This window comes from Paralichthys olivaceus, chromosome 14, assembly GCF_024713975.1.
Source record: "Paralichthys olivaceus isolate ysfri-2021 chromosome 14, ASM2471397v2, whole genome shotgun sequence".
In the NCBI taxonomy this organism is placed as follows: domain Eukaryota; kingdom Metazoa; phylum Chordata; class Actinopteri; order Pleuronectiformes; family Paralichthyidae; genus Paralichthys; species Paralichthys olivaceus.
In genome coordinates this window covers 16,848,151-16,872,713 of record NC_091106.1, presented here as the reverse complement: position 1 = coordinate 16,872,713, position 24,563 = coordinate 16,848,151, and the positions used below count along the sequence as shown (strand labels likewise).

Genomic DNA, 24,563 nt, shown 5'->3' with positions numbered 1-24,563 from the left:
CTCCACCAAGGATGTTAAGTATCCTCCCTTGTCCTTTCGTCTATTTGTTGGGAAAAAATACTAACTAATGACTTTCATCTATGAGTGAGCATCATTTGATGCAGCTTGATTGAATTTAAAGGGACTTAGGGGCAGAGGTAAGTTCCATTACTTTAGGTTATAGTTTCTTTATTTGCTCTCTTCCTGCTCTTCTTGGAATCACATACAATATATACAATGTCCTGTCTCCCCCACTGTTCTGTTACTTTTCTATTTTTGACAACTCATCTGCACTATGTACTTAAAAAACAATCTTGACCCCAAACACAAATGCACACACAAGTTCGACCTGAGGAGAGGAGGCATCAAACATATCAGTACTGCACACGTACCTAACCTTACATTCTTTCAAATCGATGATGCAAGCGACGATTCCCACTCAGTTGGACACAAACACTAGATTTCTCTGCCAAAAAAACCTTCATCGTTATTCTGACCTCCTCTGAAGTTCTCTCAGCGGACGCTTGAAGTGATTTTGCCGATAGTGTGAAACACACACAGCTTTCTTTGAAAACACAGCCAATGTTTTCTCACATGTAATCGAGGCCGAGCCGTCCAGGAGGCTGTGAATGTCTGTAACGTGGCTTTTTCCTCCCTCCCTCTCCCCAATGTCTACATTTACCAGCCACAACTACAATTCTCCCTATTTATAGCGCTTTTACCTCAGATATTAACTCTCTCCACTGCTTAGCCTGCTACTTCCTGCTGAAGAGGAAACATGTGTGTGTGTTTCTGTGTGTGGTTTACTGACCTTTGGGAGCCAGACTGCTGCTGATAGCAACAGGATTGTGTGTTTCCAGCCTTTTGTGTCGGTTTAAAGAAGTGAGATGTGAACAGATGTCCGAACCTTTCACCAGATTGCGCCTGTTTTTGTTTTCTATCCTCGGAATTTGAAACCTCCGCTGTCTTTTTGGTCCCCTCTACCCTATTCTTTAAAAATCTACAGATTAACTCGAAATGAAAAAGAAGGTAAAGTAATTGCTAGTGCAGCTTTCCAGGCCAGGTGACAGGTGGGTCTCCGCATTTCAGGACCTTTGAATGTGTGTTGTACGTTTGTGGTTGTGTATTTGTTTGAGCCAACACCTCAGGGTTGAGATGTCGGAGTTCACCTACCTTCAAGGCTATGACCGAAGGAAAAGCAGCACAAGGCTGGAACATCCTGTTTTGAACATAAACACTATTATGCAGCCGGAGCTTTCCGCTCCCATCCCCCCACTAAGACCAATGATAATGACGACAGAAGCATTTGGTGCAGTTTAAATAGAGAGACCGCTATAGACATTAAGTCACACATTACAAAAATAAAATAGGCGGCAGGTGCTTTGTGTGAAACAAACACATACATAAGAGAGATGTGATAGGAAATCCCAGGGAGGAACTAACTTGCCCGGCTGATGTGTCCGTCTGCCTCGCAGGTCTCCTCTGTCTGGGTTAGAAGCCAGGGATATTCCACGACTAGACTTCCTGCTGTTCTGTTTGGAGCTGCTGGGCAACATCAGGGCATTACACAGACGACTTTTCATATTCATCAAGCTGTTGGAAGACACTGCGAAAAAATTACACACTGATTTGCTCCAAAAACTCTATATGCAAGTTCAAAACAATGACGTCTAAGTGTGTGAGCTTGGTTCTGAAAGGTGAGGCAGGAAGTGAGTGTGGAGGAGCGAGCACGACTTCTAAACGCTCTCTGGAAACTTTGCAGCTCATTCAGACTTTTGATCTGCAGAAACTCTGAGCGCAAAGCACGAGCCTCATTAATGATCACAAATCAAACAAGACATACGAGTGCGGGTTGTACATTTATTTCATGTCCATTCTGTCAGAAGAAAGTCATTGTATTCTTGCTCCTTCACAAACAGCTCATAAAAAACAGTTACTTAGAAAAATATACACTGATATTAGGACTGAAAACTTGAGATTCAGTGTTTAATTCAAATATACAATTTGCATATTAAGAACTACACAAAAAAAAAAAAGGTCAGAAATGCTGGCTTCGATTGAGGCCAGTTTCTTGAAGACACAACTGGGAGAGCGAGCATCCAAAAGAAGGCACTGTCAATTTCTGTCTGTCAACTCCTCATAAAGCTTACTGAGGCTACATTCAGCGAAGGAAAACAGATTTTCATGTGTGCACAAAAGACGAAGAGGAAGGTCAAGGGCAAGTCTGTGAGAAGACACTTCTTTCTGCTGCTTTTCAATCCTTGACACTTTCTCCAAAAAACAAACTCGAGCTTAATACAGAGGAGCCCAGCTATTGCTACAGTACTACAAAGCTACGGTTAGCTGACTTTGGAAAGGTCATCAGGTCGAAAGGCAGGAGGCACTAGGAAATTTTCTTAAGACTAACCCTCACTTTCCCCACTCCTGAGTTAAGCTGAATATCCCCTCAAAAATAAAATCTAACAGTCACTGTGTTTTGATTCAAACAGTAAGAATGTTCAAGGCAAATGTGTCATTAAGAAGCCACTTACTTAATCTTTTATCATCTTTATCACTTTTCTAGACTTTCTCTCATCCTTCCCTTTCAAAAAAACCCTCCTCCGCTTGTTTCTCACAACCCGTCTTAAGAGCCATCTTTTGGTACATCGTCTATGTCCTGCAACAGTCCATACACAGTCTTTTAAAACCTCCTGTAAAGTGTTCAGTTTCTTTCAATCTGGTCAAGATCCAGCTCTCCCCCCAGCTGGAAAATGTCCCTCTGCGTCATGCGATCACCCTTCCAGAGGGTGCGTTTGTCGGCCACAACACCGTCAGGAGAGCCAGGCCGCGAGTCCACGCTGCAGGCCGAATCGCTGTCCAGCTCCTCGTAGGATGAATCCTCCTCCTCTTCGTCATCTCCTGCCACTTCCTGCGGGGACTCCAGCCCTGGTTCGGACACAGTGATGAAGTCTGAATCTGGCTGGCTGGAGGTCACAGTGGAGGGCAGCTGGAGGTTGGACTGGCGGCCGTCGGCAGCTGAGAACCCTGAGCAACTCAAGCTCTGAAAAGTCTGGAGTTTCTGAACAGAGGAGACACGGAGAGAAAAAAAAGACAAATGCTGGATTTAGCTCGTGTTCACTTTCTGGCTATAAAAGCAGGAGGGTTTGTCTGAGAGGTGGGTGGTGGGGGGGGACCCAAGCTCAGGTTTTCCCAGAATGTCAGTTTAAGATTGGGTTTCAGCTTGGGCTGCCAAAACTGGCCTACTATATATGGCACATGAACAAGTAAACAGACAGAAGCCATCGAAGAACAAACACAGAAAATAAAACCGTCTAGGTTGTTTGAGAAAAACACACAAAACGCTGCGATGAGCTGCAAACCACAACGGTATCTTGTTTCCAACTGAGCCTGAGGCCTATTTATCACGAAGGAAGCCACTGTGACACAAACACACCAGGCCTGGAAACACAATCCTGTGTAGCCAAGCAGGATAATTCTTGTTAGTCATTGTTATTCACAGTTTTTAAGATATATTGTTATTCTGCACACGTGGCTGGGTGTTCGCACTCACAGTTTGACCTTAAAAGAGATTTAATTCACTAATAAGTTGTCTCCTGTTTCACATTCATGCCCTGAATTCCTCTCTGCAACAAAGACGGGCAGCCATGCAGCGCAGTGAAGGGGTTAATGATCTCTGGAGTGCCCCAGCAGCAGATGTTGGAGGCATGGAGGTGAATAGAGATGAGGTTTCCACTATAGAGCTTCTGCTTACATGACGGACAACTCTAATGTTCCCTAGCATGTGTGAGGACATTGCTTTTCCTGTTACAATGAAGTGGGAGTCTCCCGGTTCTCGAGTCTCAGTATTTTTTTTTCAGTCTGAGTGAAGAGGTTCGCTCACTTGCCGCTAGATTTACTTTTCATGTTAGCTCCTCAAACACAGGTACAGCATCCGCACAACGCTCGAGGTGATCGTGTGAATAGCGGGAGGCCTCAGCCGTAGTTACCCCACAGGAAAAACTAGAAAAAGGGAATTTCTGAGGCCTTGCTTTCTCTGTTCTACCCCTGTATTACCCCACTACTAATTATCAAAGCACAGCAGACGAGAGGAAAAGAGGAGGGGAGGGGGGAGAGGTGGTTACTCCACAATATGCTTTCTATAAAATCGACTCGGGCTGACTTGGATTTGGATGGGTGTGGTGGTAGGTTGGGGGGAGCAGAGTAAGATTTCTGGATTTCTGCTGTGTACCCAGCTCGGCCTGTGTGTGTTTTCTTTCTTTCACTTGAGCATACCCCCAACCAGATGGAATACATCCAAATATACCACACACGCACACACTTAACCCACAGTCATAACCAAGAGTTGGGTTTTTTTCATCACATCACACAGTGTATGCATCGTTTCTGGGATACTGCATATATTAGTTTGAAACTTGAGAGGTCAGCTAGTGTCAATGAAACAAATAGAAGCAAAGAAATAATGAAATATTTCTGATAACATGCAGACCCAAAACAGGGGTATGATATAATGAGGTCACATGGATTACTCTCTAACGGCAAGACTTTGATTTCTACTTTTTAAGAATTATTCATTAAAATCTTAGAAAAACACTTTTACACATGACTGATTGTGGCAGACATCATCCATTATTACCAACCACAAGCAACACAACCAGAACTCACCCTGTGATTACGTTATCTACAAGATGGGATCAAAAAAGCAGCTGCTCTGGGAGAGGTTAGGCAAATATCCTCCTGATAATTAGGGCAACCGATAAACAACACCCTGCTCAGTGTTACGGCAAAAGTCCCACAGTGCACAGGACCAGAAACACGCTCAGTATAAAGAGTGTAACAAATAAGAAACCACAAGAAGAGGCAGGCAGGTTCTTTTCTATACTTTCAATGTGTAAAATGTCAAAATAGTCCAGTCTGATGAAATGAGGCCTGATAAACCACTTCAACAGACAGCAAACAACTTTAAAACAGAAGAGAGGCCAGAGGTGCAGGCAAAGACTTGAGAACCTAACTCATTCTTGACAGCCAGACGACATAGTTGCACACCTCCACATCAGTTATCTGTGTTGGTTTCTGTGTGTAAACGCCTCAGTTTTGTGCTATTTCTCTGAAATTCTCTGGAAACCACAGAGATAATTCATGGCTGATACGAGCAAAAATGCCTTGATGCAAGATTTTTTTTACAAGAGAAAAATGCAGCATGATAACGTAGAACAGATCACAGGTAGTATGTGTGAGCGACATTTGGGACAAGTCACAACATGTCTTTATATACATGGCGAGCGCCACACCTCGAGACGCTGACCTAGGTGTTCCCACAAGCCCGCGGGGCTCGACGCTCAGCTATGATCACCATGTCTGCCATCCCAGGAATGGAGTGAGATGGAGGGAAGGAGGGGAAGAGTGGCGCAGCGCGAATTTGGGGCAGCAAGACGATATTAATAGAGAGGAGTTTGTCTGCCAGCGTTCCTGCAGAAATAACAGCCCCTTTCTTTTGCCCCGCCATTTTTCACACACAATCACGATTTTAAGCACTCGATCAACACGCTGCCTTTTACCACCTACTGCTAACACACCAAAGCCTGTCATTTCTTCTTCAAAATATAAATTGATCCAAGTGAAGTTGTCACGAACACAACTCACAATCGAATGAAACTGACCAAGTGGGCCGCACACGGGCCGTTTTCTCAGTGTGAGCTGTGTCAACAATCAATCCGCGAGAATCAAGAGATAACGTCCCCAGTCTGACAGCTCGCCACCGACTCCCTTCATTGTTTTTGTAGAGGGAAAAGAAAATGAAGGAGGGGAAGCAGTGTAGTGTGCAGTGAATTGACATACATGGCTGACAGGGAGCATATTCAAGGTATTTTGTGGGGTACTGCATGTCAATCCCTGTGGTGGTCGAGTTATAGACGATTAGCATGACATGCATGCACAGAATTCACACCCTCCTTCATTGGGGTGGTCAAGGAATCCAGGGGCCAAATTACACCATGTTCCACTGACACGCACACAGAGGTCTTGTTACGAGTGAACCCTCATAGTCCTTCACCATCTGAGCCTCCAGCACACTGGACACAACTGCAATTATTGTTATTATAACGTTTGCCCTGATGCATATTCACCAACTACTCTCATTTCTCTTTACCTGGTCTTTAGACTGTGTTACTCATCCACACACGTAAAACAGGAGGACGCATTATAGGTGTGAGAGGGTGTAATAACTCCTAATTGACACTCCAAGGCTGGGCCAAGTTGAACGCCATTTTAGAGAATTGGGATGAGACTCACCCACTTCTTGGGAGGGAGTGACTGTTTATCTTCTTTAATGCTGCCCTAAAACAGCTTCAGCGTCAAATGCCAGAATCATGACAATCCTTCCACAAAAAAAATCAACTTCCCATAAGAGGATATCATCGTATCTGTTGCATCCCCTAATGCTCATGTTCAGTCCTCACTAGAACCGACACCAGTTATAACCAGACCCTTGTTTCCACATCATCACTTCCTTTTCCAGATTGTTTGCCAGCTACGAGTATTTGCTTTCCCTTGGCTCTCACTGAGACAAACCACCTCGTTAACCTATGACAAGTATGTGACCCTGCAATGGGAGTTTGGGGTCATTATATTAATTGTGACATAGTACGACCCTGCTTGCGTAGGATCCTGGGTGCATGTGATGCAGTATTTTACCTGCACTGGTTGCAGACACAAGTTAAGTCTGAGTAATGAGGGAAGAGATACAAAGTGATACCATAAATATACTTATATGTCATGTGTGTCATCAAGAGAGTGCAAGCAATCATGTAAGTTAATTCAGGAAAACCCCCCGGAAATAACTGACATGTGAAACAATGGTTCTGCTGATTAATCCCTGAGAACTGACACTAATTTCACAATCATCTGCTGACGTGTGCTCCTGCCTTAAAGCTCTGGTGCAACCAGAGGTAACATAAAACTGACTCTGTGTGTGTGTGTGTGTGTGTGTGTGTGTGTGTGTGTGTGTGTGTGTGTGTGTGTGTATGTGTGTGATCATCATGCTTGATTTTCCCCTCTTAGCAGCTGGCATGACTAGAGGAAACATGCTCGCTAGGCTCCATTACCAAAGCCTTGTTGATCCAACCCTGGCTGGGTCCTGAGGGTGAAAGGCTGGGATCACAAATCTTTGTGAAAAGGAAGGGAGGGACGAGGGATGCGTCGATAGTTCTGTCTAATAAGAGTATTTCCTGAGCAGGGGGATATGTTGAAGGAATATTTTAGCACATCATATGAATGATATGAAGATAGAAGTGCAGGGAAGCAGGGAGGCTTTGGTATTCGTGGCTGCTCTCTGTGAATTTCAATAGCATTCAAATAAATAATGAAACAGGATGTGATACAAGAATCAAATCAAGATTTTTCTGGGCTCCACAAACACATCAGAGCAGTGCCAAACGGTACATGTCATTAAAATACTTTTACGGTTCTATTCTTGGGTTGGGTTTGTCCGGTGGTCATTTATACTCTCTGGCTGTTTCTCTGTTTCCTCTGACCTCACATAGGAACAAACAAACTCTTGTTGTGGGGAAAGCAATCTGTGCATCCAAATATCCACGGGATTAATCACCTTTGGTTGCTCTGACTGCAGAAGACAGGAGGCACGAGAGAGAGATGAAGTGGCGCAGTGAGTGAAAGACGGAAATACAGCGTAGGAGTCACAAGTGAGGGTGAGGGGGTCAAACCTTTGGATAGGCTGTTTACCCAGCGGAGAAAATGAGATGACCAAGTGTAGCCAGGCTTGCTAGAGTGTGGCACTAAGCAGCGTGACCGAACATGAGGAATGCTTGTTTAGTAAGCGCCACTCCCTGAGCTGGAAGGAAGGAGGCCTGAGATCACTCAGCCCTGAAGCCTCGGACCAACAACCCAGAAACCTTAAATCAGCTTGATTCAATCCAGCCCCTGATCAGACTCAGAGAGAGAGAGGCTCAGTTGCGTTTGAGGAGCTCTTGAACTTGGTCCGAGAACAAAAAGGTATTTGTCTGTGTGGTAAATGTATTTGGTCCAGGATTTAACCAAATGTAATAGAGCCCATTTGGCAGCAGGAAAGCCAAATTAGAAATAAGCTGATGCTGATTTATGTTTAATCAGTGAACACAAGTGATCTTAAACTCTGTAAAATGAGTCAAATTATAATAAGACACATTTACATGAATTTGGGTGTGTGAGCTTGTCAGTGTTCAAAATTTCCAGCTAACCTGAGTCATCTTTGCCAAGTCCAGAGAGGGCCGCTGCTCCTGGGCATCTTCCGGTCTCCTGCGCTTCATACCGATTTTTTTGTCGTTGAGCACACACGGCTGGGACCGGCTCCGAGACAGACACCCCGTGCCACCAGCTCTCTGGCCGGCTCGCCTCCCCAGTTCTGGGGTGGAGTCTGGAGAGCTGGCCTCCGACGCCTCTTCCCTCTGCAGCTCTGGCAGGCTGATTTGTTCGTGGGACAGGGAGAGGGGCCTGAGGAAGTGGTGATGGTGGGACTGGTGATGATATGAGGGGGAGATGGGGGAGACCGGAGAGGCAGTGAACTGAGGGTGCAGAGGCAGTCGCTGGTTAAAGAATGGCAAGTCCAGGCCTCCATCTGAAGGGATGCTGGAGCACGAGGGCAAACTGAAGCTGGAGCTACGCTGAATGGTGGGGAAATGACCACCAGAGAAACCCCCTCCTCCTCGAACACTTCCCCCACTGTGGCACCTTCGTTTTTCCACTGCTGTCCACACTCGGGAGCCCTGGGGCCTCCAGGATGAGCGGAACCCACTGTACTCATCAGAGAACGACAGGGAGCGACACTGGCGTTTGCTCGGGGGTGCCACAGGAGCTTGGCTGGTGGCTGTAGTGGTGTAGTGTGCAGTGGTGGACGTAGTATGGGCGTGGGGGCTGACCAGGCTGCCGTTGGCTAAGCTGAGATCCCTTATCAGACTGGTGATTGCCGTGGCGCTGCCGGGCTCCTTGGCCCAGTGCAGGCTCCCTGGCTCCGGCATCACATCCCACAGGCTTTCCAGACTGGCACCAGCCTGGCAGGGAGCTCTCTGCTGGATGGCACAGCTTCGCCCCAGGTCCAGCCACCTATCTGCCTCTGAAATATTCAAAACATACATTCTCACTCTCATTGGCCTCAATAGCAGTCCCTTCTCTCTATATAATCACTTGCATTACGGTAATTACAGCATAATGTGGTGTAGCTTAAAGGAAGGTAGTGGGAGGAACGTAAAGGTCTTAACTGATACAAAGGAACAAACAAACAGGAAACAAGCTTAAAGAGGGAACAGTTGCTGTAAGGACACGCTGTTTTGAAAAAGAGGGAGATTATTTTCTGCTAACTGCACTGAGGAGGTATTTAACTACAGAGGAACTAAACATACACTTAAGGTCATTTAGGCTGCTTACACTCTGCTATGCACAAAAATCAACAAATGAGCTTTGGAGCATTTTAAAAAGATTATCATCAGTCATTTGTTGTAAGATGAATGACAGGTTTAAGCTACATGGTTCAAATCAGTTTACCTCATTTGTTACTGTGCAGAAAGTTGAAAAACTCAAACAAAATTGACGACAAGATGAAAATAAAAGTCACAGAACATTCTGATGAGCTTTGGAAAGCACCGCGCTTAGTGCAGCTGTCCCATCATCCACACTAGAGTCTATCACGCACTCTTGGGACATAATACACCTACAGTAAAGTGCCATAGTTGCCTGAGCTACTAAGCCAAGAGGTGTAGTTGTGAATCTATTGAGGTTTTTTGGCAAAAAGGGAACCTTGCCGATCCAAATCCCATCCTTTCGGGATGCTTGTCTCTAAATCTGGCACGCTCTCGCTCAGACTGGTGGACGGAAATCATTGTTTTGGGCGGACAAACAATGCACGGGGGCTACAGTGACGACCTGACTGGAATGTTAGGAAAACAACTCGACAAAAGGGAGAAAGGGATGAACTTCAAAAGGCCACCCTTTGAAAGCAAGAGACAAAGTGCTGGTTGAACCAACAAGACATGCAAGACGATGTTAATGTCAACATCGAGAGTGGAAAAAGAAATCCACGCTCCTCCCCCTGACGTTACCACGTCTCCCCCGAAAATAAAGAGAGACGATAGTGACTTGTATCTACAGTAGCGTGTCTTTTAACACAGGGGGTAATTACTGCAACACTAACAGAGCCAAAGGGAAATTGTTGACATTGGCAACAGCATATTCAATTACTGTTCACTCCCATGAGAACGATGTGCAATGTTGTGTGGAGGCAGGTGCACCCTGATCATGAGAGGGGGATGAGTGACAGACGGAGAAATGGAGAAGTGACTGAAGCCAAGTGTGACAGAGGGGATAAACAATGAGACTGTTAGAGTGAGGATCCCTGACCTTGGGGGTCCAATCTATCAAAAGGGTGAGGGGGGGGCAATTTCTTACCATATTACATTTGTGAAAATATAACAAAAACTCAGCCAGTTCACTGTCCAGACCTTAAGTGAGTGCAAGGGACAGACAGGTGGAAACTTTTATTATAAGACACCAGACGACAGGAAGGGCAAACAGACGAATGGAGATAACTCACCCACAGATCCACAGGAGAAGAGGGTGGTCCCTTTGCTCATGGTGCGGAGCTCGCTCTGTGGAAAACACAGGGGTCGACAGTCAGGGAGGTACGAAGTAAACCAATAATAAATGAGAAGAGCAATACCAAATTCTGCATGTTTATTATTACCCAGCTGAAAAATACTTGACCAGAGGTGGAGTTAAATTCTTGTAGTTTAAAAAAATGTGTTACTTTTCATTCTCCTAGGAAATTCCTCTTCACAACTTCTCAGTGGGAATCAAATGACATGGGTGTAACTTAAAGCAATGACCCCACAGATAAGTAGCTCCCAACAGTTGTTTGTGTGTATGTTTAGGAGTGTGTGTGCTAGCTGTATGCGAGCTGGTAACCATAGGGAAGCATTAAGCAGCTAAAGAGCAATAAATATTTTCCGTAGGGTTGGGGAGAAGAAAACTGAGTAAAGGATGTTGGACTTTTGATTCTGATTTTGCTCCATCTGGTTAGAGGTCAGAGGCTGAAGACATAGTTTAAATAAAGTCGAATATGAATGTCGGGGCATACGGACACTAGTTTGAAGAAGTAGCAGCCATTTACTGCAACGCTGTTTACCCCTGAAACTCCACAAGTGTTTTGTTGGACTTCACCCACCCCTCCTTCAGCATATTGGTGAGTAGACAAGTGAATTATTTTTAAGGTGAACTATCCCTTTAAACATATTTCTTCACTAATGCCACATCACTATTGTCACGTTCTTTTAAGATTGTGACAGACTCCCAAAACCAATTGGCTCAAAACTTAGAGCAAGATTTCACATGATGATAATTGTTGGCGGTGGAGAGCCTTATTAATAAATGTCACATCACACAGGTTTTATACTGGAGGTTTTAAAAAAGAACAAAGGTGATTCATAGACTATAAAACCGTTTTGTCCTCACACGCCTTTCTTCAAATCAGACACCTATCCTCTTCTTGGTTTCATTCTTACAACAGGGTGGTGTCTGCACAACATACAAAAGGAAAATGCCACAATACAGTGTTCTGACTCACCTCAATGGTTACCACAACAGGAAAATGAGATTTTTTAAGACAGATATAGGCCTTAAGCATGAGTGAAAATAAAACTTGAAAATAATTTTTGTAGCTCTTGTGTTGTGCTATCTGAGTAGACTGTTGAATTATAAACTGTAAATAATTTTACGTCTAGGTTGATTAACAGGGACTTGTCAGGTCATTTAAAGTTACGTGTTGTAAAACTTAGGGGTGAAATTTAATGTTAGAGGAGCATTGACAGTTTTGGAAATATTAGAGGGTGTATCTGTTTCATGTTGGTGCAGTGCAGAGATACAAGTCTCTAAAGTTTACCGGAGGGATGAACAACATTCTTTTATAAGATATTCTCTTGTGCTGTCAGTGCAAGTGCAAATCTATTCAGCTGGCCTGGAAAATTAGGTTGAGTAATGGAAACTGTGGGGGCCATACCACCCTTTATGATTCACAGTATTTTACACTAACCATTCAGTGACCCCTTTTACCCTTCATCTACCTTTGTTGCATGTTTTTCCACTCATCTAATCAAATAGTTTTTCTTATTTTTCAATCCTAATCATTGTTTAACTGCCACATAATGACTTACCACATCGCATTCTGCAAGTAAGCGTACGTGACGAACAGTGGCATCTGCAGCATGTGGTTATACACTGATGTAATATAATCACTGGCCTATCATATGAGACATTGTGCAGATCCTTGATCAGTATAACAATAGTCAACATAAAAGCGGTTTGTTTTGACGCTAAAGGTTACGTTTCTCTCACCAGCCGTCTCTCGATGCTCTTGGACCTTACATCATTGACACCCTTCTTCTTTTCCAGTGTTTTGGATAAAATGATCACCATGGTAGCACGCAGCTCTGCTCAGTTCCGTGTGGGTGCAGAAGAGGGCCGCGGGCAGCCATCTTAGACGCAGATGGAGGACATTTGGGCGAAACAGGTGACCGGTTGGGGACCTCCCATCTGCAGAGCAATCCTCAAGTGCTGAAGATGTAGTGGCAGAAGTAACAGGGTTTCACTCACACTTCAGCAGATCTCTGTGTTAAAGGAAGGAGACTGGGTTAAAGAAAAATAATTTAAATACTGACAATAACAAATATGGTACATTTGCAGGACATTTTACACCCAGATACAGCTTTCATATTCTTTAACATGATATTTAATGAATCTGCTGATGACAAAAGCTAGTGCAAAGATCATCCAAATCCCTTTGACTCTCTATCATCCAGTACTCGTCCAATGAGAAGAGATGCATGCAAACCATAGTTACTGTGTCCTCTTCTGTGCCAGACTGTTCTAACCACTTTAGTTGAATTTTTGAGTTTCACAGTTTGACAATAGGAGACATTTTTACATTAATTGTCTCTGTGGCCACTTCACATCAGAGTGTAAGGCGTGCTCATCAAGCAGGATATTTGTAACATTGCAACAAGGTTTCATTGTGTAACTTACTCAAGTATGATGTGGAGTATCAACCCCTGTCTATGAGTAATACTGTTCAAATTAACCTCATTTGCATACTCACATTTCTTAATGAAGAGGAATTTATAACAAGGTAACTGAACTACTTCATGGAGAAAAACACATCAGGCAAAGATAATTATTCCAAGCAGACATTTTTTAAAACATGTCTGGGGGGGATCTTTAAACCACCCAAGAAGTCTGTGAATTTAAATACAGTTTTAATTTCATAGCTGCTCAACAAAAGTATGTTTCTCAAATAGAAGACAGTTTTCTTTTTTTTCTAAGGGCACATTCAATCAAATGTTTTGCAATGTTTTTCTATGGTTTCCTGGTTGAACGAAAAATTTGCTCAGAGCTGTTGCCCAATCAGCAGAAACGAGTATATAAACTTTGTCGTATTAAAAAGGGAGTGCACACAATGGTTTCTGAAGTTTGCTGATGCTTGTTGTTCCAATCAATTGACATACAAGTATTTTATAATGAAGTTATTTAATACAATAAGCACATGTAATCTATGTCAAAACTTTCTTCCCCAAGAACATGAAGAAAGGCCTTCTAAGCTACCGTAGTTTTACATGGTATCAAACACAGACCGGTTACATTTAAGATGACGTTTTGCAACATGTCCAGACTGAACGGAGCCAAGCCTTTCAAAAATAAACAAGGTAGGTTATTATTATCGTATTACATTTGTTTTGTTTTTTGACAATAAAGCTTTCTAATTCTAATTATCTACATACTGTGGTGACACATTGTGTCCGAGTAGTAAGCTACTATACTCTTTTAGCCCACTTTTTGTCATTGGAAATTTTGTATCTGCCCTCTGGCACAATTCTTAATCAAAATATATTTATTTTAATCTTAAATTAATTTAAAGAATAAACTAACGGCAGTTTCAGAAACGTCTCTGGTCTGACCTAAAGCAACACTTCGGTTGAGAAGTGCTGATTGATGTTTTTCCATTCGACGTTTAACACCCTGACAACTTAACTGCCCATATGCATGCCTACAAAGTTACTGTCTGTGTAAACAAACGGGAAAATTGTTTCCGTATCCCTGTAAATAATGGAACATTCTGCATGTCAACATGATTCGCAGTGCAAATGGGAACATGGACATGCTGTAACAGAAAGCCAAGTATAGCTAATCCCGGAGAAGACACGACTCACATCACATGACTACAGATGTGGTGAGGAAACATGAATAGAAAGGGAACACAATGTATACTGTATGGCGCTGTGGTTGCCTCATCCACTGCCTGCATCTGCAGCCGTCCTGATACTCTACTTAATGCATGGGAAATGAGTAAATGATGGGCAGGTTCAGTTATGCTGTCTTTACCCTAAGTGCAAGGGGTAACGTAGGAATAACTGCAGTGACCTTGGGCCGGAGCCTCTCTCCTTCATTAGCGAACCACCAAACACACTGACACATTGAATTAAAGAGTATAAGCATAGCTCAGATCCCCCGGTCGCCTGGTGGCTAATGACAGCTTTTCACTGTGGGGCAACACATGAGGCTAATGGATCTTCCAGGCCTACTATGCTATTCTGCTCGTTTAACATGTGGTTTCCTGTTAAGTAAGGGTTGTTGCACTTATATAACACGCTTCAGAGAGAAGGATGCAAGTGTGCGCTGGGTTTTAAATGGGTATCTTCGAAAGTGAAGGGGGGACAAATAAAAAGATGGAAGGGGAGGGGAGTTGTTTCACAGATTTGATAAAGCAGTTTTATAACCAGTCTAGTCATGTCTTGTTACTTCACTATGTCAACTGTATGCCTTCTCCTCTTCTTCTCCAGCCCCATGACTACATGAGGACTATAAATATTTCATGTAGGTCTGCCTCAAACCAACTGCTAGCATATGACTCCCATTATCTCCATTTATCCGGGAGAGTCATTGGAGCACAACTGGGCCTCTGCAGGCAAGAGGGGCTGGTGTTGGTGGTGGGAGTCAGAGGAGAAGGGAATGTTCTTCTTGATCAGTTTGGCAGATTACTTCTCTGATTAGGGTTGACACTGAGTAATAGGTGTGGCGATGTAACAGGGTCTGTGTGTGTGTGTGTGTGTGTGTGTGTGTGTGAGAGAGAGACTTGAGGAGCATGACGGTTACTGCATGTGTAAAGGTTGTTACAGTTTTTGCCGTTTGACTGATGCTGTTAGGAAGTGTGACGTGTTCCGCCAGGGCTTAAGCTGCACCTCAACAGTGATAACAAGAGTGTGTATGTGGTGCGTCTATGTACATGCATGTCTGTTTATGCGTCCCTGCGTGTGCGTGCGAAGTGACTGGCAAGTGGGGTCATGGGAGAGGGCAGAGCGAGTGTGAATTCAGCCTTGGGTCCATGCTTACTTAATGAACTGACTCCTCATGATGGGGAAACCAGAGCTTAATGGAGAGAGAACTGTGGAGCACTTGTGCAGAGCCTCCTCTGATCAGATAAGATTTGCACTGCTTAAAGTGAATCTTGCCTTTGACTACATCTCTCCGTATGAAAAACCTTTATTGTCTGAGTGCGACTGAATGTGCTGCTTCTGCCTACAGCTTAATTCAGTTAGATGAACTTTGACATTTCCAGGAGAGCTGCTGTGGTTTTTCCAGTTTGAAAATCAGCAGTACACATCAATGAAAGCAGAACAAGTAGAGAGCAGTAGTAAACAGTCGTCATTCTTCTTACAACTTGGGGAGCACTCAGTAGAGTGCATACCCCCATCCAAGGCCCAGCAGAGTGCACACCAAATTGCACGCTGATATGTATCACTCCCTTAAATATGGCTGCTTTCTTTCATCTACATTCATCAACTCAACTCATCTCTAAATATTAAAGAGGGTGATAATGAATTCCTGCATCTGCCCCCTGATCTGGATCCAACCCAAAATTTCATGGGTTCATTCCTGATCCATGCAACAGACTTCCGCCAACTGTCATGGAAACATGTCCAGTAGTTTTTGTGTAATGCTTCTAACTAACAGACAAACGTCAATGAAAACGTAACCTCATTGGCGATAGTAACAATGCTCATCCCAAGAAAATGTTTAGCGAGCCTTTCCAAACAAGATGGAGCGATAACTTTTGCAATGTTATGTCAAATCTGTTCGATGTAATTGTGGGGCAAGTCAAACAACTCTTGATTAGAACTAAATGGAAGAAAAGCGAGCTATTGTTTGGGCTAACACATCATTGTAGGATTGTGTAACTAGACCTGACCTCCATAGTGGACTAAAAATCTAATGGTAATTCTGGTCAGATTTGTGTACGCTGGGGCGCAGACAGCAGCTCTTGGTTCACAATAGCCAATGACTCAGGAGGGCACTAGAAAGGGCAGCTAAGATAATATGGCTCTTTGCCCAGACTGCGATTTGTACAGGCAGATGAATAGAAGCCTATTTGGGGCCCCCTAAAGCTCTGTGACGGGGTGTTTGGTGTCCATCACCAATTGGCTCTGGTTGCCGCATACTTGTGCAGAGCGCGTCTGGTGTCAAGACTTTGATCGGTGGCTGCAGCTGAAAGAAAGCAACTCATTTCATACTAATGACACGATAGAGGAGCAAACAAACAAAATACTGCATGGGTGACAGGTGAAAACTTCAGATACTTGTTTGGAAAATGGTTACATTTGTGTTGTTACAGTTTTTTCTGGTCAGACTGCCATTGCAATACCAGTTTATTGTGGTGCACGAAGCTGGACATTGAGATCAGTAGTTAAAACAGCCATGGGAAACAAACGTTAAAACATCAAAAAGAAAAGTTTTGCGCACGCAGGTTTTTTGTAGGAGGTGGTGAATAGAAGTAAGAGCCACTCTTTTGTGAACGTCGGCGGTGTGGACTGTTAATTCAGGGTGAACAGACAGCCACCCCTCTTTCATATAATGCGACCGAGGTCGTAAAAATGGTCCTAGGGAGGTCATGACATACCACTGAATCCTCTGGCCATCACCCTAGTACCCACTGGCAGGGGAACACTGGCCAAAAACAACACACCATCCCACCACTAGATCTTCAGAAGTGCATGAACAATGAAGGGCTCATTCAGTCATTGTCTTTGTCAGTCGTCAGGTTCTGGCCTCCTCCTGCAGATTCCCCGGAACGTTTCTCCAACGACAGTGACCATCAACCTTTACATAAACACAGGCTGCACTTAAAGCGAGCAACTTAAAAAGATCATTTAGTTTATTTCAAACTGTCACCCTTAACAACACCTCTGCAATGAATAAAGAAGCAGGAATCATTACTCAGAGAACTTCTTGAGCCTTTTCTCAAGAGGCAGCCTGACAGTCCAGTTGACACTGGAGTTCCTCTCATTGCTTAGCTTGTATGAAGACACACAAGCATAACACCCATATGAGAACACACTTCCCTTTGCAGTGTACGGGTGCCGCTTCCCTTGTGGTCACATGTTGCTGCTGAACTGGGTGTGGAACATACAGATTTTATTACCAAATACATGCAGAAAGTAAAACCCAAGCATTGTGGCACAGAGTCAACTTCCCATATACCTCCTCATCGAACGTTCCAGCTTAAATAAAAAAGAGGGGAACACCCTATACACTAGTGGAACAAACATCACACCATAATTTCACATTGACATTTACAGTAAGAAAGCTGCATCGTAAAGTAAATGGGTCACTGGCTCACCCTCACTGTGTTTACTTATGTGATAGCTTTACAGTATGGTTAAATTAACATATCTGCATTTATATATTTACTACCAGAGAGCATGAGTAATTTAGGTAGAACATGTAACTTATCATCTAGTCACTCCACCATTAAAGCATCAGTGCTGCAGGATTTTTCACAGATATCTCTGGACTCCAGTTTCTCTCTGACATAAAACAGTTGCTAAGAAGTTCACTGTTTCAAGAATCTAATAATAAAGGTAGCCATAGCAACCAAGCACAAAACATGGGATAACAGTGACAACTGTTGATAAAATTATATTTACAGGAAACTGGGCTGTTGAACGTGGCCAGACAACGCAGCTGCAGCGACGTGACCACCCCTGCATCTCAGACTTGCAGTTGTTAGCCAAAGTCTTGAGAAGCTTGACAGGCATAGCATCAGGTGTTTCAGTTTGAGTAAAAGAACCTATGGGGCCTCTTGCCCCCAGGAGTGACCCTCGCATGCCAAGGCTCTCCATACATCAGGTACCCCTCTAATTACACTAACCCCCCTCCCTCCACCAATCCTTGCCTTTCCGCCAGTGGTTTCTTCCATTATCCATGAGGGCCTGTTCTGTGCACACTAACCAGAGCCCTAATCCATCAGGGATACATTACATGGGAGTCCCCAGCGCTGCTAGCAATCCCCTGCGATTGCTCAGCTCAATGAGGGAGACTGCGCCGCTCCTATGCTGTGTAAGCAGGTGATGTTATACAGTTATCACTACCGATCGACCAATGAAGTGACATTAATGCCCTTACATGATACCAAGCTCAAGTTGTGGAGGTGCATATGGGCAAGTTGAAGGAGAGTGCGTTTACGGGTGGAAGAATGAGCAGCATTCCTTTGGTCCATTCATTCATTCATGCTCCGCTTACCATATAGATTCTGACTGCTGCGTGGTGTGTAGCAGGGTGCAGAGCGGCGCCATGTATCGTATCAAGATATGCAAGTCCACTGAAGGTGTGTCATTGCCGGTGTTAGCACTGAAACACGGCAAAAATTAGTGCAGAATGACACGTTCTTGAGTTCTCCATTTGCAGAGCTGAACAGGAAGAGTGACTATTTGCTTTCCCCCCCCCACATGTCACATTGACAGCTGTTTTACTTGTGGGAATAATTTAACTTAATAAAATAATCAAATTGTGGGCTGAATATGTGACTTGCTCGATATACAGTAACTCATGAAAACAAAACTGCTGTGGGATTCAACTGTTACACCACCGCTGTGTGATGATATGGACCATATGCTGGGCAAAAGGAGAGCGAACACAGGAGCCATCTTAATATTTTTTCCACAGTCTAAGTTTGACTGGGGGTTTAGATTTTTAGATAGAACACACACAGACTAAATATTAGCAAAAACATTTCTTTTGCTACACTTGTATTAGATCTCTATCTGTGCCATCCTAAATGTGCCTCCTGACACTAAGCCAGGAAGCTAATTAGTTGCAAATAGTGTTGCCTGCTGGTGTTTTGTCTGATGTTTGAAATAACCTGCAGGTGTTTAAAAAACATGATTACAATAGCAATTAGCATAGAACATTACAGCGAGGAGTTGTAACGTATTTCAGTACTTTGTGCAGGCAGGATGGTCAGGACACACTGGTTCTAAGCCTGGGCTTGCACAAAGAACAAGTTTTGTAGGATCTAGTACATTAAGTGTCAGGTTTGTATGAGGTACATATTTAACAGTAAAAGTCCTTTTATCTTGGAGGGACAGCTGTGGAAAACCACTTCTAAAAATACATGAAATTATGCTGTCCGTGCCAAAAGCTTTCATTTTTCTTTTTTTACAGGACACGACTGGGGGTAGGGGGTGTTGCTAGTTCACCAGCCAAGTGGTCCCCACCACATTGTTCAGACAGGAGCTATGCAATGGCTGACATCTTAAGTAGAACCTATTCAGCAGCTGCTAAAAGAAATAAATGGAAAAGTGCCAACCACTGTCATTCATAACTTAGGTGTTAAGTTGACACAAGGCAGCAAAAGACACACACCGAGAAGCCTGGAAAACCAACAAACAAGAAACTCAAGATGATTCCGAACTCTCAACCAACAGAAACACAGTGGGACGTGTTGATGGGAGCATTCCCATTGCATCCCAGAATGCCTTTCATCTCTAAGTAGAGTCTGGTGCCTGTGTTTGGGGGGGTTGGGGGAGTGCTTCTCTGGTGTATGTGAGAAAGCCTCTTTTCTTTTCAGCTTCAGGTCTTTGGCTCTGTGGGAGTCAAGACGCCAGACTTACAAATCTATCATGTTAATGGGGAAGGAATATACAAAATGAGGACTATGACCACTGCAGCAAATATACTGTGAAATAACCAAGGTATTGGTTATTAACTCCCTGAAGCAGAGTGGAATGAGTGTGTTTGAGGCAGCAGCAGTTGTTACTGCAGTTCACACAGCAGAAAGGGAAGCTTCTGAAGTGAGAAGAGAGTAGCATGAAGGCACAGACAGGCATGGCTAACAATCCCTTTCTGATAGCTTTGCATAACGCCTCAGGCCAGAGGAGCAGAGACAGAACAGGAGCCACAGCATTAGAGGAAGAGAAAGACAAACAACAGGGGAAAAAATTAGACTGAAACACACAGATGCTGACAGAGGGAGGAAAAGTGGCAGCGTGTGCGTCAGTGCACAGTCTGAGCGTGAGTTATACACACAGATGGAGAATGGCCCAGCAGCTCAGCGCACACGGGCACACAGCTGCCCACGGACAGAATAGAGCTCTAATAGGGCCTTTCGCCTGCAACACAAAGACGCTGCAAATGTGTGCGTCTTAAGCACACACACTGGAGCGCAGAGTGATCCCCCTTTAAAAACCCACCCGCCTTGATAGCGTCCGTAAATTATGTCTATAGTACGTCCCAAACAAGTGGGAGCAGGCTAACAATGCCAAGGCTGTTGTCGAGTACGACTGCAGTGCAAGTGCATCAAGTTGTGTTTCACTAAAAACTATGAAACAAATGAAAGGGATTTTCAGCAACTGTTAATCACTTCCTCCTATAGAGTCAGATCTTGGGCTGGGTGTCAAACCTCTTTTAAAGGCCAAACATTTCCATAGCACAGAGTATTAAAGCACTATACACTATTCAATGATTGATGTGAATATTTTTCCTTTTTCTGTGAAGTAATCAGACATTTCCTGATTTAAATCCCTTTTATTCACAGCTCTTTATGATAGTATTAGACACTATGCATTAGGAAAGCTTAGCTCATTTTATTAAATAAAGAAGGTTAATGTTTGCAAAAGTAAAGTTTCAAAAACAATTTGTTTTGGTGCAGCTACAGAAACTTGGTACTGGTTTACAAGTTTAACCCAGTCCTTGTGATAAAATCAACACATACACTCAACAGCACATTGCATGATAGAATCTGATAGTTATACATGCCTGTTCACACCAAGCTGTGACATTCCAGCACTGGATGGAAATCAAAACAAGGTATATAGTCATCATCATAATCTTCCCCAAAACTGGGGAGGCAGATTGAACATGCTCAGAGCAGGTTTCCTCTGAGCCTAACCAGTATTTGTGAGTCCCCCCCTCATCAACATCTGCTTAGTAATTAGACACTAGAGCTGACATGTAGTGAAATATCTCTGCTTCCCCTCCAGACTTCAGCTACACTTTGCATTTGTGAGATGGGGTTTCTCAGCAGGATTTTCAGACGACTACTGACATTTCCTGTTTAGTTAACCAAACCAGCCTACCGCACCCCCCCCCCCCGTGAGCCAAGGGCGGCCACTGCTATGGTGGCAGCAAGAGACATTGGCAGGTATTTTCAATTAGGGTGCCCTGGTGCCAAACCAGTTCTCCGTGGTAGTGTGTTTATGGTGTCCACAAAGATCAACCGACTATCGTGCAATATTGGAAAGGGCAAAACATAAGCACCAACAGTTACGTCCTAACCATAACCCCAAAAGACTTGATAGAGGCCTCAGTGCTCTATGTTCAGTGTAATTGGCTTTCATTTTAAATCAGGTGGGCCATAAAGTAGTTGCGGAATGAGAATGAACCCTGCCCCTTTGATTAAGACACATAGCCACTGATACACCCACACACAAATACATTTCTATATATAAAAAGAGAACTGACTTTTTTTCACTTGATAATAAAACATTTTTAGACTTTAAATGCGCAGACTCTTCTCTTTACGCCTGGATGTGATGAGTTCCCTTTAATGAAGCTATTCTCAGCTCGTATTAATGGGGGTAAGCTTAGTTTCATTATTGTGTCATAACATAGTGTATATTATTCTCTCTGGCGTTGTCATGACAGTGACCAATAACACTGCAGGTTACTTTGAGTGGACTCTTAGGAGTGCTGACTTATTTCACTGTATTGCTCAGGCAACAGAAATGAAATTAAGGAAGAATGAAAGTGGCTCATGTCTTTAACTTTTTCATGATAGAAAAAAATGCTCATAAACACACGTTTATTGCAAATTGCCCTCTAAAGAAGAAACAAAGCCATAAATCAGAGGTGGAGATTTGATCCACACAACCAAGCCTCAAAAGCACTGGCTATGACAATATGGCTGCATCAGTCGACATCAATAATTATCACAACAGATGTCACACTGTTCAGTATTTTATTTTTGCTGCTGGGTGAAGGTTGTGGTTTTTCTCTGTGAGGGTTGAATGACAAACACTTGCCACACTCTCAAACAATCATGTGTTATACCTCTTTGCACAATTGACGAGCATTACATCAACTTATATTGAACTTTTCTCATTGATTATTATTGATAAAGCTTCATTGCAAGAGTCTTTTAATCTCCTCTCATTGACTGTGGTGTGGAGCTGTGTCCCCTCTGCCTCCTCCACCTACAGGTAGTGTGGAGTGAGCTTTTATTAGCACGGCTGATAGATGGAGGGGAGTTTTGCTGGCCCACACTGAGGCTTGTGTGCACCCCCCCATCACCCACCCCTCTAAAAGCAGGTTATTGTGCACCAAGTTCTACTGCAGCAAGTGGTTGTCCAGACTGTCCACCACTTTTCACTTCTCACACTCAGACATTTAAACTTCACATGAACAGCTGATCGCGTCCAAAGTAAGGTTGCAAACCACAAATCTGCAGAATATATTTAACAGTTCCCTCTGCAAAGAGTGTGCAACATGAAGCTGAGTCTAATCTGGAGTAAAGGAGGCACAGATTGACATGTACAATGCGATCACTGGAGTGATGGGAGGACGGGGGGCAGCACGAGCAGACAAAGTAAACTCCACATGAGTTCAGGAGGAAGAAGAAAGATGAACTCAGCTCTGAAGTAGTATCTGAGCTATTACCTGGCCAGCAGAGGCTCCCTCGAAGTTATGTCATCTTCAACACGGAGGAAGCAGCTGAGGTCACTTGTTTAAGAAATTTTAAAAAAGTAAAGAAGTCTGGGAGGTTTGTGTCAGTTGCTCCAGCTCCGGTCTGTGAGCAGCTGAGAGCAGCTGAGAGCTCACTGACTTTCTGCTCCTGCATCGATTGTAACCATATCCGCGTCCGGACTAACCACGTCAGCCGGGGCCGAGGGTTCCGCACAGGGAGGAAACTGACCCAGAGACAGATTTACTCACCAACTACAACACCATTTTAAAAACTACTTGAACCTCACTGATTAAGCTATCGATTTAAAACAACACACAAACGCTCGGTGTGTGATTTACACCCAGCATGAAGTTTTGTGTTCCGACGTTAACACCCCTTCTGAGTTGGTATGTTCCGCCGTGGTCCTCCCTCCAGGCGTTTACGATGCTCGTGCTCCTTTTTAATTTATTATTTTAAATTCTATTATTATGCTTTTCGTTGATGTCAATGGTGCAAATAGCTACAGAGACTGTGGTGAAGTTATTTTTATAAAGTTGAATATCCCACATTCATCCTCATTAAATTCGAGTTTGATTAAAATATAACTTAGTTTTTAATAGTTTCCACATCACGTGACCCACTGACTCCAAATCATATCATATATTATTGCCACCCTAGACAAATAGGACATATCCCTTATATTTGATTTTAGTGTGTTCTCTATTGTTCATGAAAATAAAAAAGTCATTTCTTCCTCAATAGCTTTGATGTCACGTGACTCCAAATCAAATCAGATGTTATTATTGCACTGGATAAACAGGGCACACCTCTCTTTACCAGACTGCAGTGCTTCTGGTATTTATATGAATATTCATATTTTCCCCAAAACTTCTGACTCCAAATCATATAAGCTATTAAGATCCTAGGTAAATAAGACATGCCATTTTTTTTTTGTATTCTATCATCTATTTTGTGAGTTTATTCAGTGGGTAAATTATATTTCTCAGCTTCCATGTCATGTGACCAACTGACTCCAAGCTAATCTGAATTATACTATTGCCCTAGACAAACAGGACTTACCTATTTTGTAGTAGATTTTAGTATTTCTATTCTATATGAATCTAAATCTTCTTTTATTTTTTCAATAGTTTCCATTTCATGTGACCCACTGACTCCAAATCATTGCTGAATTGTATTATGACCGTACATAATAAGGACATACCTCAAGTCATTGTACTTCAGTGCCTCTTTTTTATTCAATTGCTCTCATGTCAGAGGAAAAGCTGGATTTAAACTAGCAAGTTGCCACAACTCAATATACTTTCTTCACTTCCTTCTCTGTTTACTTTAATCAGTAACCCAGTTTAGAAAAGTACAGTTCAAAGTCTTAATGGTCAAATTTATTGTTGTATATGTAGAAATGTTACTGAAAAGATAGGAAATGCTTGAAAAGAGTAACAGTCTTTCCCAAACCCACATTGGCTCTGCTGCCATGGAAAACTCCACTGCTACACAGTGGAGTAATCCAACCAATCCACCGAAATCCTATTAGGAGACC

General features: G+C 43.3%; 1 protein-coding gene across 1 annotated transcript; it reads right to left on the bottom strand.

Annotated features, from left to right (window-relative positions):
* Positions 1 to 1,825: 1,825 nt before the first annotated feature.
* LOC109636260 (protein FAM53B-like) lies at positions 1,826 to 23,421 on the bottom strand. Its single transcript, XM_020097884.2, has 5 exons — positions 22,999 to 23,421; positions 12,352 to 12,623; positions 10,556 to 10,610; positions 8,211 to 9,082; positions 1,826 to 3,037 (listed from the first exon to the last, which is right to left on the bottom strand). Exons 2-5 carry the CDS (start codon positions 12,430 to 12,432, stop codon positions 2,681 to 2,683), a joined length of 1,365 nt encoding a protein of 454 aa, XP_019953443.1. The 5' UTR covers positions 12,433 to 12,623; positions 22,999 to 23,421; the 3' UTR covers positions 1,826 to 2,680.
* Between the last annotated feature and the right edge of the window lie 1,142 nt (positions 23,422 to 24,563).

Excerpts from the sequence above, each read along its gene's own strand:
- LOC109636260 (XM_020097884.2), bottom strand. The coding sequence starts at position 12,432 with ATGGTGATCATTTTATCCAAAACACTGGAAAAGAAGAAGGGTGTCAAT. Across the intron at positions 10,611-12,351 it reads AGAGCATCGAGAGACGGCTG|AGCGAGCTCCGCACCATGAG; the intron begins GTGAGAGAAACG and ends TGTTTTCCACAG. Across the intron at positions 9,083-10,555 it reads CTTCTCCTGTGGATCTGTGG|AGGCAGATAGGTGGCTGGAC; the intron begins GTGAGTTATCTC and ends TGAATATTTCAG.